Consider the following 21,196-nt stretch of genomic DNA (forward strand, 5'->3'; position numbering starts at 1 on the left):
GCCAAGAGTAAATCTGTGGCTGTGTATCTTATATACAGCCAAGACTAAGAATGGCATTGGCCACTATCACAGTGGTATATTGCAAGATCATATCCAGTTTATCATTCATCACCTTCAGATTGCTTTGTCTTCTATCTTACAAAATAGCAGCCTGATCTCCTGATCATGCATCTAAACTGATTATGACTTCCCACATTTATTGCGGTGAGCTCTCTTGATGGTGACTATTTAAAACCAAAAGGCTGCTCACCTAGTTGAGCAGATGTTTGGCTGAAATTGAAACTACACTGAAGGGTGTTAAGTTTGACTGAAGGATAGAGAACCTTCAATTTTTCAGTGCACTGGAGAACTTGGGGACAGTTTGAAAGGTTTGCTTATTGGAGAAGGATCTGAGCAAAGGTTTCATTGTGCTTCAAATTTCCTTCCATTAAATCACATGTCACTGAGTACAGCTCTAACTTCTAATCTCTCCAGGTCCCTCTTCCTTCATGCATGCTTGCTTGCTCTCCAATGCCTGTATCAATAGATGTACATAATGCTGAGTTTATATTGTCCTATGTTTCATTAATACAATTAGTAGAAGCCCATGTATTGATCCCAAGGTAGGACTCTATTCAAGTGTATTATTTAATTAGAGGTCACTGTCAATGATCACCTTCTGCCAAAGGCTTGTTATAGTACTTAGTACAGGATTTTCTGTCTAGACCTGTCTCAGAACAACTTAACTGAAATTCAGATTACTGACTGGGAAAGCACAGTAGAAAGTTTAAAAAAAAAAATACCCCAAAACTTTTTTATATATATCACTTGACAGCATAAAACTTTGTAGCATTAGAGATGTAGTGAATTTTCCACAGCTGATTCAGATTAACTCCTGCATTAAAGCTCTTATGCACCAAGTTAACAAAACCAATTCACTGCTGAGCCATTTCTGTCCTATTATTGGTGGAAAGATAGCAGCCAGCCACACTAATCCAGGCTCATTCTTTCCCCCAAATTATCCTGTTTATTGCATTCTAAGGTGGACAGATGCATCAAGAGCATAGTAGACATTGCAATGATCAACTGAGAGCACCATGACCTGGTGACAATGGAAAGAGGTGTTATGGAAATGAAAGGTAACCTGTGAAGGATTTTTAGGATATTGGGCTCGTGCTTCTTTCTGATAGAGTTTTTCCCGCTTGATATTTCTTTCATGGTCTTTTTTGCTAAGAAAAACGAGAATGTTCTTTCCTGGGTCTGCTGCAGGGTGCAAAGCATGAGCTTTGTGAGCAGCCCACACCTTAATTAAAAGGACAGGAACATTGACTCTAACGAAGATGTTCACCCAAAAGGTTAGTTCCTGATGCTAATACCCCTACCTAAAAGTTTTAGACCATGACTTGAAATTCCTTTCTGTAGTTCAGACTTGCCTTTTGCAATGTCACCATTTCAGTAGTTCCCCATTTATCATGAAGCATTCCAGGCCAAACACAAACAGCATTTCTAACGGGAAATAAAAAAGGAGGGTTTAGTTTAAGCTTTTGGGCTGCAGTGCATGATAAAAAAAGCTGAAAAGAATAAAAACAACACTGCCCCTCGGTTTGCAGATCGCGTTTAAGTAGAGCAATGACATTCATATAAGGAAACAACCTTGTATAGAGGTCAGGTGTACATCTGAAGGGCATCTTGAGGACAACCTTTAGTGCTCAAGAGACAGTTAACTTGAAAGGATATCTGGGAGCAGACTTATTACAGTGCTTAATAAATGACAATTGGTGTTTAATTTGGAGGGGTGTACACTGTAGTTCAATGATCTTCCCTCCCCAGACAAAAGGGACCCCAAACAGATTAAGTCACCTGAATGTGATAATTTACCCTATAAAAGATTCAACAGGATGCTGCAGGAGTTTTAAAAAAGAGTTTAGTCACTTCACCTGGATTGGTTAATGGCAGCTGCTGCTAGTAGCATGTAGCTACTTTGAGGAAGGGCTTCTCCAGTGTGCATCAGAGATTTGCAGAGGAGCGTGCCTTTCCTGTTTTATTAGGGTTGTACCACTCAGGAAAAACTAAAATGGAGTCACATTGGTGATACTGTGATGGGATGCACCGGGCCCTTTAAGGCCCCATGCTGGAGGCCCTGTGGTCCTTCTACACCATGCCCCAGGAAGGAGCAGCACAGTTGGGTCCTCCGGGCATGCCTAGAAGAGCCTTGTGGAAGCAGCCAATCAGAGCCCAGCAGGCTCAGATAAAAGGAGCTCCAGGGCATGAACAGATCAGTTCCTGGCTGGGACCAGAGCACAGAAGGGGGCTTGTTGCTGGTTACAGGCGAGCAAGAGAACCAGAAAATGGGTTCTGGTGATACTTGCTTTCAGTGAGGAAGAGGATTTGAGAACTTCAGCCCTGAGGTGAGGGTGAAGAGAAGGGGTTACATGGGAAAATGCCCAGGCAACAGCAAACTGAAGGAAGTAGTACACAGCTGCTGTGTGCAGGGACCCAGAGTAGTGAGTGGGCCCAGGCCTCCCAGCTGCCATCCTACTAGCAAAGTGGCCTAAGCCCTGAGAAGAGGGTAAGGCTCTGTTGGGAAGCCTAGGTGAAGGGCAGGTAGAGTATTTAACTTTTTTCTACCCAGGAAGGGTTTTATTTTTGATTGAGCGGCTCAACTACTGAAGAGCCATCAAGTGAGGTTGATAGCTTACCAGGTCTATTAAAAGGCCTGCAGTACCACACCCAGCCACTAAGAGGCACTCACTACATGAGTGACCCCCGCATCACAGATATGCTGCTCCTATTGCATGAATGCAAGACAGTGTTAGCCAGTGGACAAATGAGCACTCATTGATGGTAGCGGTTTGGGAATACATTTCCTATTTCTTCAGGACCCCTAGCACCTCATATTGCTTAAATTTTAGCACCCAAGATATGCTATGTACCACACCTCATGGCAGAATGATGCTATGCTTTACTTGAGATACTCAAGATTATAAAAACCTATCCAGGAGTTATATAAAAATTGCAGTTTGTTTGTATCCACATAGCAATCTTTATCATCCAATTGTTATAGAAACTTAAGCCGGCAGGGGAAGACTCTTGTGTGATGGGTGCAGTATAAGAACTGAAATTGAATCTCTTCCATTCCACTCACAAGGGGTAGCTTCCAGAGGTGGAAGGAAGGTCTGGAATACAGACATTCGTGGATGACATGCTACAGATCATTCACCCCATCCCTGCCTTGTGTTAAGGTATTGAACCTTAAACTCACCCTGTATTTGGTCTTTCATGTTCAAAGCATCAGGTAGTGAGGAGAAACTTTTATTGCCCAGTAGGGAGGATATATCCTCATCTATAAAGCAGACCTTGATGTTTTCTCTCAAAGATAGAAGTGAGACACAACAGCAACAAGATGGGAGTTTTATAACACAGCCACTCTATGGATTGTATAATAAATCATTCTCCATTAAGGTCAGAGCATTTCCTTTGCCTCAGTATCACAAAAACTCTCTCAAAGACACTATTTGGTCTGAAGCACGATATAGAAAAACTAGTTTCCTCCTAGTGACCAACAAAACACATAAAAACTTTGTTCCATGTTGTACTCTTGCTACCAATACAAAGCTTCCAAGGAGATCAGCTGGAATTCTGTGCATGTATCCGTTAATACCATCATGATGGCCAAAGAATGAGCTTTAACACATTACAAGTTTTCAGCATTGTCCTACCACTCACAAACTAGACAGTGCCACCTACTGACTCAATTTAAAGCTCCCAAGCTGAAGTTGACTTATTTTACTCAGTGGCAGCTGATCTGAAGCAGGCTCTAAAAATCATATCCCTTCTTTCTATAATGTGTATGAGCCACTGATATCCAGGGCACTAATGAAACTGCAATTCCCTGCCAGAGACCTCCTGGATTAAGTCTCTCAACATTCTCCCTCCTCTAATCTCTTTTGGAGACGTAATGACAGAGGTCATTATGTACAGGGCCATAAGCATCCAGTACAACTGAAGGGACAACAATCCCATCAATTATCTTAAAGATGTGCTTTAGGAATGGTCAAAGATGCTTCAGAGTAAGGGACACCCAACAATCAACAAATCCACTTAAAGTGCATAGTTGAGACTATCTTCTACAGAGCTTTCCTGTGTGTCAGAAGCTGCTAAGATAGACCAGCACTAGATAAACAGGTTAATATTAAAAGTAAATAAAATGGAAGATCTGAGACTGAAATTATGAGCTTGTCTGATTCTGACTCTACACTTTAGTCACATTGTTGTGCCTATGCCAGATTAAAGACTTTATGTACATTTCACTAATTAAGGCCCTGAGCCCACAACCAGACCTGCACCAGAAGTTCCTTGTACCCACGCAGACGTACTTACAGCATGAGAAACAAAAACAGCTACTATACAAGGCACTAGTGGATCATTTAAGGACAGACAACTGAATTTTCTGATTTATTTCTTCCATTTTCAGCATAAAATTCAGAGAACAGAACTGGCAATTCAAAGGCTGAGAAAAATTGGTAAGACAGATACCAAAAACACGTTTAAAGAAAGTATCATTGTGTGACTGCAAACTTCTCAGGAGAAGGGATACTCATTGCCTTTCCATGGGTTACACATCTATGGTGCTATAATTAAACAGTAAAAAATAAGCTTGTGAGCCTCCTTGCATCATGCAGTGGATCTTGAATAAGCCAATAGCAAACTGAGAACCAAACAATACAAACTGTCTTACAATCTTATTTTTATTTACACATTTTCAAACTATGAAGAATATATATACAGCTAGATTAGAGTGTCATAGTGTATGAATAATGGTTCTGTTTCGGAGCTGCTGCACATATTCCTTAGCTTGGTCAAATCCAGTCTGTGGTGCTTCCGGAGGGGGAGGTGGGCCTTCTACAAGCTTCACAAAGTAATGGCATTTGACTTTCTCCATGATGCCAAACATGCCTCGGCCATGGTAGCGAATCCGTTTCAGATAGTGACCTTTTCCAGAAAAGGAGTCAGCTAGAAGAAGAGACATTGGCAGGATATTTTTTATAAGCACCCTCAAATTCCTTTCCCTCCAGACATTTTTTCCCATTTTACTGCATGCATAATGAATTGTTATAGAGTAGCTCATGACTGAGAGAATTCTTTAAGACCACTGTAATATTGATTATAAAAAGCATGCACATGTAATTTATTCACTTTGCACAAAGTGAATGAAAACACCAAAAAAGAGAAGCTAATTTGAGGGCCAACCAGGTTTTACAGTGTCCCTTTAATGACTGCTCCAACTTCTCATCAGTAACTATTAACACAAGTTTCAGAGCAGCAGCCGTGTTAGTCTGCATTCGCAAAAAGAAAAGGAGTACTTCTTGTACCTTAAACTAACAAATTTATTTGAGCATAAGCTTTCGTGAGCTACAGCTCACTTCATCGGATGCATTCAGCAAAGTGAGCTGTAGCTCACGAAAACTTGTGCTCAAATAAACTTGTTAGTCTCTAAGGTGCCACAAGTCCTCCTTTTCTTTTTATAAACACAAGGTAACAGATTCCTGTCTCCTCCATTCTTTGTGAAGACTTAACAGATTCCATTTTGTCGTATCTCCTCTGCCCACAGCACTCACTGTACTTACCAGATATTTTCATTATTTCAACACCCAACCATGCACTCATAGAATTGTAGGACTGGAAGGAACCTCAAGAGGTCATCTAGTGTAGTTCCCTGCACTCATGGCAGGACTAAGTATTGTCTAGACCATTCCTGACAGGTGTTTGTCTAACATGCCCTTAAAAGTCTCCAATGACAGAGATTCTACAACCTCCCTCGGCAATTTATTCCAGTGCTTAACCACCCTGACAGCTAGAAAGTTTTTCCTAATGTCTGACCTAAACCTCCCTTGCTGCAATTTAAGTCCATTGCTGCTTGACCTATCCTCAGAAGTTAAAGAGAAATTTTTATCCCTTATAGGTCATGTTATTTAAACCTTTAATCATTTTTGTTACTCTTCTCTGGACTTCCTCCAATTTGTCCACATCCTTCCTGAAATGTGGCACCCAGAACTGGATACAATACTACAGTTGAGGCCTAATCAGTGCGGAGTAGAGCGGAAGAATTATTTCGTGTGTCTTGCCTGCAATACTGCTATTAATATATCCCAGAATGATCTTTACTATTTTTGCAAGTGTTACACTGTTAACTCATATTTAGCCTGTGATCCACTATGACCCCCAGATCCCATTCCACAGTACTCCTTCCTAGGCAGTCATTTCCCATTTTGTATGTGTGCCACTGATTGGTCCTATGTGGAGTTCTTTGCTTTTGTCCTTATGGAATTTCATCCTATTTATTTCAGACCATTTCTCCAGTTTGTCCAGATCATTTTGAATTTTAATCCTATCCTCCAAAACACTTGCAACCCCTCCCAGCTTGGTATTATCTGCAAACTTTGAGTATACTTTTTCTGCCATTATCTAAATCATTGACTCTGCTTGACCTCGGTAGCCTGGCTGGGACTCTTTAGAGCCTATCTGCTATGCAACTAAGGTCACTTTAAGGTAACATGAGGAAGATCTTATGACATTCCCTCTACAGCACCTTCAGTCCAAGGACTAAGAGTGGCTTAGAGCAGAGATCTTGGGTAGCTGTGCAATGCACTAACCACAAAGCAATAAGGATTGGAGGATTGGGCCAAAAGAAATCTGATGAGGTTCAATAAGGATAAGTGCAGGGTCCTGCACTTAGGACGGAAGAACCCAATGCACAGCTACAGACTAGGGACCGAATGGCTAGGCAGCAGTTCTGCGGAAAAGGACCTGGGGTGACAGTGGACGAGAAGCTGGATATGAGTCAGCAGTGTGCCCTTGTTGCCAAGAAGGCCAATGGCATTTTGGGATGTATAAGTAGGGGCATAGCGAGCAGATCGAGGGACGTGATCGTTCCCCTCTATTCGACATTGGTGAGGCCTCATCTGGAGTACTGTGTCCAGTTTTGGGCCCCACACTACAAGAAGGATGTGGATAAATTGGAGAGAGTCCAGCGAAGGGCAACAAAAATGATCAGGGGTCTGGAACACATGACTTATGAGGAGAGGCTGAGGGAACTGGGATTGTTTAGTCTGCAGAAGAGAAGAATGAGGGGGGATTTGATAGCTGCTTTCAACTACCTGAGAGGTGGTTCCAGAGAGGATGGTTCTAGACTATTCTCAGTGGTAGAAGAGGACAGGACAAGGAGTAATGGTCTCAAGTTGCAGTGGAGGAGGTTTAGGTTGGATATTAGGAAAAAAATTTTCACTAAGAGGGTGGTGAAACACTGGAATGCGTTACCTAGGGAGGTGGTAGAATCTCCTTCCTTAGAAGTTTTTACGGTCAGGGTTGACAAAGCCCTGGCTGGGATGATTTAATTGGGGATTGGTCCTGCTTTGAGCAGGGGGTTGGACTAGATGACCTCCTGAGGTCCCTTCCAACCCTGATATTCTATGATTCTAAGGCCTGTCATCAGAAAGTAATTTATTCAGTTATGAGACCTCCAAATGTCCTCAAGGGCTACAGCAGAAGATGTACACAGCTCTGTTGGCTACGGAGTGCTGGGCTTCTAATGTGTCATTTGTAGGATTCGGAGTACTTTCTGGCATTTGGCCCAACACAATGCTTTTTACTATGGCTGTCAGGCGATTGAAAAAAGTAATCACAGTTAATCGCGTTGTTAAACAACAGAACACCATTTATTTAAATATTTTTGGATTTTTCTACATTTTCAAATATATTGATTGATTTAAATTACAACAGAATACAGTGCTCACTTTATATTTATTTTTATTACAAATATTTGCATTGTAAAAAAACAAAAATAGTATTTTTCCAGTCCCCCACTGCACTACAGTACTTGTAATGGGAGAACTGAAAAATACTATATTTTATCATTTTATAGTGCAAATGTTTGTAATAACAAATAAATATAAAGTGAGCACTGTACACTGTGTATTCTGTGTTGTAACTGAAATCAATATACTTGAAATGAAGAAAAACATCCAAAAATATTTAACAAACAATAGAATCCCAATTGAAATTTAACAGTGTGATTAAAACTGTGATTAATTTTTTTTAATCACTATTAATTTTCTTTAGTTAATCACATGAGTTAACTGAGATTAATCTATAGCCCTACTTTTTACGTCTGGTGTTTTACCTTGCTGCCAAGTAGCACATGCAGGAATAAGGTGGAGCTATGATGCAAACAAAATCCCACAACACACTGCACTAGCAACAACAAAAGCTGATTTTGCTCAAATTCCACTCAGCTTTTTAGCACCTCTGCTCCTGAGTACCAGGCTTTGCCAAAACGGACCAGCCAGATATTACAAACAAACTGCATGGATCTGAAGTAGAATATGCTGTTTGCTACATCTGGCTAGAGGTGTGCTAAAGCCACAGCTTCAGGATTTGCCCTAGAACATGTTTGCTTTTATCTCATTCTTGATTTACTTTGCTGTAGATTTTTTCCTTAAGGAACTCAATGGGAACATAAGGGAACACAGTGTAGCACCTTATGAAGTGACTGAGGAGTAAGTAGGACCTGCGTCTCTGGGCAATAAAGGAACTAAGGTGGAATACAGTTTTAAAGCAGGTTTCAGAGTAGCAGCCGTGTTAGTCTGTATCCGCAAAAAGAAAAGGAGTACTAGTGGCACCTTAGAGACGAACAAATTTATTTGAGCATGAGCTTTCGTGAGCTACAGCTCACTTCATCAGATGCATGCAGTGGAAAATAAAGTGGGGAGATTTATATACACAGAGAACATGAAACAATGGGTATATAAATCTCCCCACTGTATTTTCCACTGCATGCATCTGATGAAGTGAGTTGTAGCTCAAGAAAGCTTATGCTCAAATAAATTTGTTCGCCTCTAAGGTGCCACAAGTACTCCTCCTTTTCTTTTTGCGGATACAGACTAACACGGTGGCTACTCTGAAACCTGTCATTGTGCAAGGCACTGAATTTAGCTGTATGGAGTGGAAATCTATCAACTGCATGGAAAAAAACTCGTACAGATACAGACAGACATTATCTTCCTTTCCAAATGCAAACAGATGGACATCGTACCAAAAGGACTGAAGGTAAAAAATCCATTACAATCTACATACCACACAGACTATGCTGACAGCTTGTGCCACACACTCTCAAAGAAACTGCGGAACCATCTGATCAACATCCCCTACAGCAAACAGGGAAAGATTAAGAATGAGCTCTCAAAACTGGACACTCATAAAAAACCAACCTTCCACACAAACTTCCTCGTGGCTGGACTTTACAAAAAATAGACAAGCCATTTACAACACACACTTTGCTTCTCTACAAAAGAAAAAGGACACTAAACTATCCAAACTACTACATGCCACAAGGGGCCACAACAGTGGTTCCCTTAACCCACCGAGCAATATTGTTAATCTATCCAACTATACTCTTAGCCCAGCAGAAGAACCTGTCCTATCTCGGGGCCTCTCCTTCTGCCCCTCCACCCCCACGAACATGATACAGTTCTGTGGTGACCTAGAATCCTATTTTCAACATCTCCGACTCAAGGAATATTTCCAACACACCTCTGAACAACATACTGACCCCCAGAGACCTTCCTATCAAGACTACAAAAAGAAGGATTCTGGGTGGACTCCTCCTGAAGGTCGAAACAACAAACTGGACTTCTACATAGAGTGCTTCCGCCGACGTGCATGGGCTGAAATTGTGGAAAAGCAGCATCACTTGCCCCATAAAATCAGCTGTGCAAAATACAATGCCATCCACAGTCTCAGAAACAACTCTGACATCGTAATAAAAAAGGCTGACAAAGGAGGTGCTGTCGTCATCATGAATAGGTCGGAATATGAACAAGAGGCTGCTCGGCAGCTCTCCAACACCACTTTCTACAAGCCATTAGCCTCTGATCCCTCTGAGGGTTACCAAAAGAAACTACACCATTTGCTCAAGAAACTCCCTGAAAAAGCACAAGAACAAATCCGCACAGACACACCCCTGGAACCCTGACCAGGGGTGTTCTATCTGCTACCCAAGATCCATAAACCTGGAAATCCTGGACACCCCATCATCTCAGGAATTGGCACCCTGACAGCAGGATTGTCTGGCTATGTAGACTCCCTCCTCAGGCCCTATGCTACCAGCACTCCCAGCTACCTTCGAGACACCACTGACTTCCTGAGGAAACTACAATCCATCGGTGATCTTCCTGAAAACACCATCCTAGCCACTATGGATGTAGAAGGCCTCTACACCCACATTCCACACAAAGATGGACTACAAGCCGTCAAGAACACTATCCCCGATAATGTCACGGCAAACCTGGTGGCTGAACTTTGTGACTTCGTCCTCACCCATAACTATTTCACATTTGGGGACAATGTATACCTTCAGATCAGCGGCACTGCCATGGGTACCCGCATGGCCCCACAATATGCCAACATTTTTACGGCTGACTTAGAACAACGCTTCATCAGCTCTCGTCCCCTAACACCCCTTCTCTACTTGCACTACATTGATGACATCTTCATCATCTGGACGCATGGAAAAGAAGCCCTTGAGGAATTCCACCATGATTTCAACAATTTCCATCCCACCATCAACCTCAGCCTGGACCAGTCCACACAAGAGATCCACTTCCTGGACACTACGGTGCTAATAAGCGATGGTCACATAAACATCACCCTATACCGGAAACCTACTGACCATTATTCCTACCTACATGCCTCCAGCTTTCATCCAGACCACACCACACGATCCATTGTCTACAGCCAAGCTCTATGATGTAACCACATTTGCTCCAACCCCTCAGACAGAGACAAACACCTACAAGATCTCTATCAACTACAGCTTACAACTACAGTACCCACCTGCTGAAGTGAAGAAACAGATTGACAGAGCCAGAAGAGTACCCAGAAGTTACCTGCTACAGGACAGGCTCAACAAAGAAAATAACAGAACGCCACTAGCCACCACCTTCAGCCCCCAACTAAAACCTCACCAATGCATCATCAAGGATCTACAGTCTATCCTGAAGGACGACCCATCACTCTCACAGATCTTGGGAGACTGGCCAGTCCTCGCTTACAGACATCCCCCTAACCTGAAGCAAATACTCACCAGCAACCACACACCACACAACAGAACCACTAACCCAGGAACCTATCCTTGCAACAAAGCCTGTTGCGAACTGTGTCCACATATCTATTCAGGGGACACCATCACAGGGCCTAATCACATCAGCCACACTATCAGAGGCTCATTCATCTGCACATCTACCAATGTGATATATTCCATCATGTGCCAGCAGTGCCCCTCTGCCATGTACATTGGTCAAACTGGACAGTCTCTACGTAAAAGAATAAATGGACACAAATCAGATGTCAAGAATTAGAACATTCAAAAACCAGTCGGAGAACACTTCAATCTCTCTTTGGTCACTCGATTACAGACCTAAAAGTGGCAATGCTTCAACAAAAAAACTTCAAAAACAGACTCCAACGAGAGACTGCTGAATTGGAATTAATTTACAAACTGGATACAATTAACTTAGGCTTGAATAAAGACTGGGAGTGGATGGTCATTACACTAAGTAAAACTATTTCCCCATGTTTATCCCCCCCCATTCCTCAGACATTCTTGTCAACTGCTGGAAATGGCCCACCTTGATTATCGCTACAAAAGGTTCTCCCGCTCTCCTGCTGATAATAGCTCACCTTACCACTCTCATTACAGGTGTATGGTAACACCCATTGTTTCATGTTGTCTGTGTCTATAAATCTCCCCACTGCATTTTCCACTGAATGCATCCGATGAAGTGACCTGTAGCTCACGCAAGCTTATGCTCAAATACATTTGTTAGTCTCTAAGGTGCCACAAGTACTCCTTTAGTTTTAAAACAGCTTGCCTTGCCCATTAGTACTCCATTAACAAGCATTTCAGTTAAATGTTTCCCTTAAAACTTTAACATTACAAGACACCTTTCTTTAACCCTCCCCCAGAAAGGAGTAACTCACCAATCAGTTCAGTCACTTTCTCCCAAACTGTCCACTTCAGAGGTCATGAATATTATGAAGTGACATGCTAGGGAGGTGGTGGAACCTCCATCCTTAGAGGTTTTTAAGGCCTAGCTTGACAAGCCCTGGCTGGGATGATTTAGTTGGGGTTGGTCCTGCCCTGAGCAAGGGGTTGGACTAGATGACCTCCTGAGGTCTCTTCCAACCCTAATCTTCTATGATTCTATTTTTCCCCTTGTTAGAAGCCAATTCCATTGCCTTTTTTCATCATTCTAAGTTCAAAAGCAAAATGAACATTCCATGGCACTGATCATGCCGTGAGAGGTAATAGCAGAAATTTGATAGGGGACAAATGAGAAGACTGCATGTAAGGCTGTGTCTAAAAGCACTTCATTTAGAATCTCTATTACGTTAATGAGAGGTTGACAGAAGTTCAGCTACTCAAAAGTAAGAGAACTATTGGCTAGTATTCCACATCTAAATGTAAGTTACACACTATTGGAAAGGATAGATCCTTGAAAACGTGACACTACAGCAGTCATACACAGAAAAAAACCCCCACACATTACTACACACAAGACCATCATTGATAAGTATTGGAGTTCAGTGTCCTGTTAGAAACACAGTTACAATTCCACAGTTGGGGGGGTTCAGATTTGCACTTAAAGTGGGATAAAAATCTGGTTATTTCACACTACTAAATTCAGTCTCCATATTTAATTCAATAACTCTTCAGAGGACAACTGAATTTTTCTGGTTTTTTTTTTTTTTGGGGGGGGGGGGGGGGGTTTGTGTGCAGAATGTCCAGAGAGAGAAGGGCACCAGCTGACTAGACAGCACATGCAAAGGAGAAGAAAACCAAGCAATAGAAAAGACTGAGGAAGAGACGGGGACTGGATCAGAGGCAGAGATGGCACAAAGAGTTGGACAGACAGTGCAATAAACGTTTTTAAATAAAAATGTTTTTTTGCCCAAAAGACAATTAAGGGCATATAAATATTTTCCTAGTATTTTCCCATGTAAGCCATTGCCGTAGTTTCCCTAGGCCCATCATGTGACTGTGCACGGGGAAGGAGGTGTTCCACAAGTAGTGTTGAGATGTGGTCCGCACCCTAAAAATGTGCCTGCTCTTGGATAAGATGTTTCTAAGGCAAGTTAAAATTAATTTGTTTGGTGGATTACAGACGTAGGTGTTAGCATTAATACTGAAGGTGAATGGAAACCTGCTCTCTACTCATCCAGGATGGTCAAAGCTACCTGGTAGCACTGAAACAGTACCAGTAAGAGAGACTGAATTCTTTTCTTATTTGCTGAAGTCAAGCCTCCTCCTCCAAATGAGACTGTCCATTTGTGTACAGCTAGTAGAGATTCTATCTGGTATTGTGATGGATGGACGTCTCTCTTACTAAAAATGGTGTTGAATGCTGTAGAAAGTGCTGGTAACTGCAAGTACTGACTAAAGGCTTGATTGCCTAATTCTTAACTGCTCTGGGAAGATGGAGTACTGAGGTTCTCTGGTTTTTAACATTAGCATTTTGCTAAAGAATAAAATTTGTAGTTGTGATGGTGTTGGCCCCATGCTGGCCTGTAAGGGCTTAACACAGAGGTGGTGGGCAAACTATGGCCCATGAGCTCCTGGCTGGGGAGGCGAGCTCCTGGCCCCTCCCCTGCTGTCCCCCCTCCCACGCAGCCATGCTGCTGCACGGGCAGTGCGGCTGGCTCTGGCCAGTGAGCTCCTGCTGCTCTGAGCTGCACGGTAAGGGGGTGGGGGGGAGGGGCAGGGGGTTGGATAAGGGGACAGGGAGTGGTTGGATGGGGTGGAAGGGGGTGGGGTCCTGGGGGAGCAGTCAGGGGAGAAGGAGCAGGGGGGTTGGATGGGTCGGGGGTTCTGAGGGGGGCAGTCAAGGGGCAGGAAGCGGAAGGGGGGCGGATGGGGAAAGGGGCCAGGCTGTTTGGGGAGGCACAGCCTTCCCTACCCAGCCCTCCATACAGTTTCACACTCCAATGTGGCCCTCCAGCGAAAAAGTTTGCCTACCCCTGGCTTAACAGAACCCTGGGGATGCTGCAGGAGAAGCAGCCAATGGGAGAGGGGCTGTGAGGAGAAGCCAATCAGGGCCCAGCAGGCCCATATAAAAAGAGCCTCAGGGAAGAGCAAGGTCAGTAGCTGCCTGGAATGGGCTGCAATGCTGTAGCACAGTGGTCCCCAAACTTTTTCAATCACACCCCCTCCTCCCCTCTCCACCCGCCCCGGGAGCCAGGGCAGGGTGGCAAGTGGGGCAGGACAGGGGGGAGCCACGCTCTGAGGGGGGAAGGGGAGTGGAGGGGGAGAGTTGCGTTGAGCAGGATGGGGAGCTGTGCTCAGGGCAGGAGCGGGGCGCCACTGCTACCTCTCTTGCCAGAGCAGCCACTGAGTGCTCCTCCAGGCTCCAGCAGAAGCAGTTTTAAAAAAATAAGAAACAATTTTACCTATGTATAAATTTGATTTGAATTCTACGTTGTGATTTCTCACTGCCATTTCTTGAGCTTCCAGAAGAACCTAGAGCAAAAGAAAATAAATGGTGAACATGAATTAAAGCAATACAATTTCTCATCTCCATAAAGATACCCGTAATTGTTTCCATTTTTAAACCAGTAGTAGAAACGGATTCTAAAAGGATGAGACTACAAGCAGGGGGCCTCTTTCTCTCTTTCAGAGAAGCTTTGAAAATGGCAGGGATGGTCTCTGGTGTAGTTGTGATACAGGTACAGATGTAGGGCTAAACTCACCACTGGTGGAAGAGGTCATCTCCATTAGCATCAGTGGAGTTGTGCATGCTTATGCCAGTGATGAATTTGACCTGTACTCTAGAAGGGGGTTCTTTTCCTACCTATTTGGATGCAGGTTCAGTTTTAACAAATTAAACACAGACGTATTTTAGCTAAAGGGGAAAAGTCGTAAGAAATTGAGATATAAAGTTTGGAATTTAATTTAAAAGTTAAAGATTGCTTCATGGGATACTTTTTCACTGTTCATGCTAATGCTGTTACTAGGATGATCATACATAAGCAACAACCCTCTCTGTAGCATGATGTAACATATGGGTCCCACAAAAGTATTTAAGAGTTCTTAAGTGATGTAAGCCCAGATTTTTTTAAAAAGGTACTTAAGCATTGCACCACTGAGTGTTGCAAAGCCTAACTGATTTAGGAGCCTCGATCTCATTTTCAAAAGGGGCTGCAATGTTTAAATAGGTTTAAAAATCTGGGCTTAACAGATTCACAAAAACACTAAAATAGTTACAATATTGTGCACTTTCCCCAGAAGTAACAATTTAGAGGGATGTTAAATTTGGGGCACAAACTGATGGTGACCAACTTCCATGCTAAATGGAGATAAAGATTTGCCGAAAATAAATCTTCACTTTAGTTTTTTTTCCAGCAAGTGCCAGCTTTAAATCTTTTTTCTTTTTTTAACCCCTTCACACAACACAAGAAACAGGGGTCACCTAATGAAATTAATAGGCAGCAGATTTAAAACAAACAAAAGTACTTCCTCACACAATGCACAGTCAACCTGTGGAACCTGTTGCCAGGGGATGTTGTGAAGGCCAAAGCTATAACTGGGTTCAAAAAAGAATTAGACAAGTTCATGGAAGACTGATCATCTTGGCTAAGAGCCATTGATAGACCTGAGATGCAACCTGATGCTTTGGGTGTCCTAAGCCTTTAACTGCCAGAAGGAGTGGATGACAGGGTTGGATCACTTGAAAATTGCCCTATTCTGTTCATTCCCTTTAAACACCTGGCACTGGCCACTGCCAAAAGACAGGATACTGCACTATACAGACCATTGGTCTGACCCAATATGGCTGTTCTTATGTTCATCTTCATGAAGGGTCACACTCTAGACTAGAAATGCAATTTCTGAGGTTGTGCAGGATTAACCACTGAAGTTCACTGTTTCAAGGTGAAAAGTGACATGCTTTACTTCAGTACTTTTGTATTGAAAACTGATGCCTCCTCTAGTGAGCAAGTGGGTCACCTGTTTAAGAGGCCTATGACATTTGCAACATAAAGCCAATCATAGAGATTTTCATACAAGACTCAGGTGTTCTTCCTTTTTGTGCCCTACAATTTATAAATTCAAAATATGTTTTAAGCTATAAGCTTAGAGACATGAGTTTAAATGTTTTTGAAGGCTGGTCATTATGAACAGAGAACACTCACGCACTCTGCTACCACTGGTTACTAAAATATTGTGTGCAGAGGTCATTAATGCCTGGACAAATTAGAGCAGAATAAATTAATTAGTGTAGCCAATATGACTTGATCAAAATATTCCAGGTGGGCTTAATGGAAAGTCTCTTGAAACTCTGATATAGGTATGAGTTTGAAAAAGTCTGTTTGGACACTGAAGTGCTAAAGAATTGCACAATATACCTCTTTGATCACCTTTGCACCCTTCTTGTCATTGAATTCCAGCTGAGCAAGAGCCTGATCAATTGACATTCCTTTTATCTGGAATTAGGAGAAGTTAACAGAAAAATTAAACCCTTCTGAACAAAAGGGAGAAAAAAAATGTTATTTAAGATTGCAGTGCCAGGAACAATGCTGATATTGTAGTTAAATTTCAAAGATTTTAGCACCCCATTCCCATCCACCACACAATAAAACCTTTAGTGCAGAATTTTTATCAGTCAATTGCCATACAATTTTTCATAAGGGAAGGATGGTCCTTGACCAAAATTCCTACCACTATCTGCTGCTGAACAGCAGTTAGTTGGCTCTACAGAAATGCAAATTATTAGTCATCTGCACTAGATGAGCAAGCTTATACAAAACCATGGGAAGAGTTTTCCAGAGATTTTACAATGCAAAAGCTGAACAAACTGGCTGAATCAGGCTTCTGCTTATCCAAAGCAATAAGTTAGAAATATAGGAATTAAAAATATTTACACTTTCCTACCAAGAACATTGCACAAAGTTAAAATTTTCTCTTACCAGTTTTGCCAAATACCACATCTTGTCCTTACTGTATTTTATGTCCCTTCGACAGTGGAATATTTCCTAGGGAAAAGAGATTTTTTTTAAAGCTATAATAGTGGTGATTTGGCTGTGAAAGTGAGAAGATGGAATGTTCATAATATCTTGGGAAGAAAAAATAATCTTACAAGGCAAGATGACCACTTCTGCTATTACACTACAAGAACTCCAGGTCAAACATATCTGGTCAAAACATTTTATTAACGCTTCTACACACTGGTGCTATAAATGAACTTAATTAACCCTTCAGAAGCAGGATGGCTTCTCAATCAGTGATTGATAAGAAAAGCTGTCTCCAAAGAGCCACTTGAACACCACTACTGCACCTACAAGGGCTAGAAACAGCAAGTGGAATTTAACACATCAGTGCAAAATTTTAAATAAAAGAAGATTTATATTTTAATAAATTATATAATTAACGTTTCATTCATTTCATTACTCACTGCACATATTCTTAAGGCTTAAGATCAAAGGCTCCTGTCCCACACAAAATAAAGTGCATTTTTTTTTTAAAATCAACTATTCTTTTGAGATGCAAGTGCTTTTCATTTAAGCTTTGCTGAGCAACAATCCAAACACTTGATACTAAATTCATTACTTTTAAGTAAAGAGTTATAAAAATACAGGACTACAATTTTTAGTTCCAAGTGAAATACTTGGAAGAATTTTAAAATGAACCTTCCAAAATTTCCCATACATCTCAGTGCAGGCTGCTAATTTTGAGATCTTAAAGGTAGTACTACTCCTTCCTCCAGTGCCCAGCCTTTCAATATTTAGTTTATCTAGTTACACATTAAACACAAGCCGACAGAAAAAAACCCTAGCATATCTAACTACATTTCCAGCAGGGTGGATTCGATTTAAATGTGCATTCTTTTTGGTTGTTATAACCTTAATACATATTCTTCACAACTCAGAGATAGATGTAGGTTTCAATTTTAGAAGATACACACTATACATTTTTTAAGTGATTTTGAAAACTTTTCAGATTCTTTTACAGATATATCAGAAAATGAATGACTGTTTGGTTATTTCATTTACCAAAGGTAACTGAAGCAAATTATTTATGAAGTCATTGGGAGGTGAACCATCTCCAATTCAAAAGATTAATGATTAATCTTTGGAGAATTTTCTTGGCATGCTCTATTAGGAGGAGAACATCACCAGACAGACATTTAAATAGTTTTATTTAACTAAAACAACAACGTTATATATTCTGGATTTTTTTCTTCAACAGCAAACATAATATTTTAACAAAACAAGCATATGAATTTTTGAATTTAAACATTCAATTTTTTTAAAATCAGGTTTGTTTTTGTTAAAATGGTTTTTAACTAAAATAGTTAAATGAAATATTTAAAAAAAATTAAATCGACTATGTCAGCCAAGTCAACATGAGAAACTTAAAATATTGGCTTCTGCAGCTAACTCAGTCGTCTTCACCTTCATTTTCCTGTTTATTCATAATATGAAAAAGAAAAAACAAGCTTTCCTGCTTTTTCAGGTTCCAAATGATTTCTCAATTTGGAATGAATTCGTCCAAAGGAAGAAAATATTCTTTCTACATCTGCAGAAGAAGCTACTGCTGTTAAAAGTGAGATATCACTTCAACAGTCTCTGAATCCAAGTGCTTAAGTGACTTCCACCAGTTCACTGGTTTGACTTTCTTTAAAAAAAACATCAGCAAATTCTTGAATAGTTCTTATTTCCAAACTGGGTCTCTTTTACGGCCTGCTGCCATTATAGGTTTTCCCTTCTAGTGAAAGAATGGTATGGTAGATCTCAAATCAATGAAGGCTACACTCAGAAAGAGCTCAGGACTTCCGGAATATGCTGCTCAAACAGTTTCACTTTTGTTTCTATTGCCTGTCCCTCCCTTCTCACATTTATCTCCAGACTTCTTCCCCCGAGTCCAGACCTATTCTGCCCCCAATAATCTTTTATTCATTGAACTTTTTGAAACTTTGCACTTTTAGAGAGAGGTAAGGGATTGACTCCCTGTACACAAATTTGCAGAGGGACAATAGGGCTGAGGTCTGTTATCTCTCACCTCCTATACATTATGTATTTATTTTAAAACAATTTTGCTGTTAACAAACATGTTATCTCTGGAGACACAAATCCACAGTTTGAGAACTGCAAAACTAAGCATCTCTGATGGTATCTTCTAGACTGAGCACTGAGTCTCATTGGGCAGATAGAAAGATTAACCTAAATAATCTATACAGAAGCCCCTGAAACCTCATAAGATTGGGTCCCTAACCCATGAACTACTGGGACTCATTTACAAAACTTTTCTTAAACGTTACATGAATATATTGGCTCATACTATAGAATTAAGAATTTATAATCCTTATTCCATGATATCTTTGAGCTATAATACATCTATCTTTAGATAGGTTTTTTCCCTCAAAAAGTATTTTATCAAAAAATCCAATTTAAATTAAAAAAATGATTTTTAAATTTTTTTTACATCACTGATTTTTATCCACCCTGATTTCCAGCTTTTAAGTGCCCCAAAGAAGCAAGGTAAGAATGTAATCACGTAATAGGCTTATTTTTCCAGATTTGAAATTAATTGTGAACTCAACTACATAAAACATTATTCTATTTTTCTACCAACTGAATTTGACTCAGCATGCACATAATTAAGCTAGCTTTTCCCACACTATCTTGACCGAGCAGCAGAGGAAGGCAATATTAAGGAAATAATTAGAGAAAGGATTCTCATGTTGCTTTCCTCAGTCAGTTCAAGGCTCAGCATTTAGTTAGTTTGTCAGAGTGACCAACAATAAGTAAGTTAATCTGTAGCTTTGTATTATGCAAAACACAAATTAGTTGGGCAATCAAATTAAACAATAACTGAGGTCCAAGCTGAGACTTGAGGATTCAGTAGCTCTTTCCCATTTCTAAATTCTAAGATTAAATGAACCTCCTTTGCTGATACAGTTATGAATAAAAGATGCCTAAAATACCCAAATCTTGGACTGAGTCTGCTAATTAGTTATACGTGATTGCCTTGTGGAATTAGCCAGAGATAGGCAGCAGTCTGCTTGGAAGCAACTATTTGCTACATATAAGTAGGTAGAGAGATTTCACAGGTGAATTCTTACTGCTGGTCTTCGAGGCTCTCCTGGCAGCTGCGGAGGGTAAACCATTCTGTTCTTCTTCTCCCATCTCCCGACATTCTGAAGATACGTTCTTGTTTGGATATTTGACAGAAGAGAAATACTGCAAGATGCTAGTAACCTGCAAGAAACTATATTTTAATTGTTTTGCTGCTGGACCTGTGCAGTGTGATCCTATCCAGATAACTGAAACTGACTGTATGCTAAGTCACTGAAACATCAGACTGTACCAGATGACTTTAAACAGCAAAGAAAAATGTGAGTTTGGTAAACTTACATGTATATTTAACATTGGCAACTGGTAAAAGGAAGTTATAAGAGATATGCCTTTATGCCAAGGGCATTTCTCCTGTGTATATGAGAAATCTGGGACTCACTGAGATGAGCAGTGAGCCTTCCTGTACAGCTATTCCAAACGTAAGTGCCCATCAATGCCGCCAAAGTACTTCAGTCCCGGTCAGTAACACAGCCAGCACACCTCATTCCAGATTGGAAGACTTAACCCATTCATTTGTCCCTGCATATAAAAATGAACTGGCCTGAAAGAATCCTATCATCGAGCAAGGAGACACTACCGTCTGCAATTTAACTAATTCTTGCCCGCTTTTCGGCTATTGACCTTATAGCGCCGCCCCCCCCCCCCGGCACACACCCTCCCGAGAGGCGGGGCGGGCCGCCCCCCAACCGGGGCGCACCCGCCCGAGGGGCAGAGCCTCAGCCCGGGAGATCCGACCCTGCCTGCGGGGGGGGGGGGGGGTCAGACTTACCTCTCCGGCCGGGCCCAGCTGAGAAGGCTCCGCGCCCAGGCAGCCCCTACAACGGCGAAGCGGGGAGTTAGTGAGGAAGCGGCGGACAAACGCCTCCCCCCAGCCCCGTCCCCGTCCCACCTCCCCTCACGCTCACCAGCTCCGACCACCACCGGCGCCGCCATCTTCTCCGGCTCGCCTCGCAGCAGCTGCTCTCCACGCATGCGCAGCGCCGCCCGCGGCCCCGGCCCGGCGCTCGTGCGCCGGGAGGTCAGGGGTCAGGGG

General features: G+C 41.7%; 1 protein-coding gene across 3 annotated transcripts; it reads right to left on the bottom strand.

Moving 5' to 3' along the window:
- Window positions 1-4,421: 4,421 nt before the first annotated feature.
- Window positions 4,422-21,175, bottom strand: MRPL22 (mitochondrial ribosomal protein L22). 3 transcript variants are annotated; one of them, XM_073355264.2, is made up of 8 exons: window positions 21,069-21,089; window positions 20,933-20,978; window positions 20,543-20,682; window positions 20,151-20,296; window positions 16,996-17,061; window positions 16,435-16,512; window positions 14,482-14,551; window positions 4,422-4,992 (listed from the first exon to the last, which is right to left on the bottom strand). In XM_073355264.2, exons 3-8 carry the CDS (start codon window positions 20,592-20,594, stop codon window positions 4,781-4,783), a joined length of 624 nt encoding a protein of 207 aa, XP_073211365.1. In that variant the 5' UTR covers window positions 20,595-20,682; window positions 20,933-20,978; window positions 21,069-21,089; the 3' UTR covers window positions 4,422-4,780. The 3 variants fall into 3 exon arrangements, with proteins under 3 accessions (XP_073211365.1, XP_073211367.1, XP_073211364.1); XM_073355266.2 differs by having other exon boundaries at window positions 20,151-20,286; window positions 21,069-21,085; XM_073355263.2 differs by lacking the exon at window positions 20,543-20,682 and having other exon boundaries at window positions 20,151-20,286; window positions 21,069-21,175.
- Between the last annotated feature and the right edge of the window lie 21 nt (window positions 21,176-21,196).

The sequence above is a fragment of the Lepidochelys kempii genome, chromosome 8, assembly GCF_965140285.1.
Source record: "Lepidochelys kempii isolate rLepKem1 chromosome 8, rLepKem1.hap1, whole genome shotgun sequence".
Lineage (NCBI taxonomy): Eukaryota > Metazoa > Chordata > Testudines > Cheloniidae > Lepidochelys > Lepidochelys kempii.

Excerpts from the sequence above, each read along its gene's own strand:
- MRPL22 (XM_073355263.2), bottom strand. The coding sequence starts at position 21,135 with ATGCGTGGAGAGCAGCTGCTGCGAGGCGAGCCGGAGAAGATGGCGGCG. Across the intron at positions 20,979-21,068 it reads GCCGGTGGTGGTCGGAGCTG|GGGCTGCCTGGGCGCGGAGC; the intron begins GTGAGCGTGAGG and ends TCGCCGTTGTAG. Across the intron at positions 4,993-14,481 it reads CAAATCAAATTTATACATAG|CTGACTCCTTTTCTGGAAAA; the intron begins GTAAAATTGTTT and ends CTCTTCTTCTAG.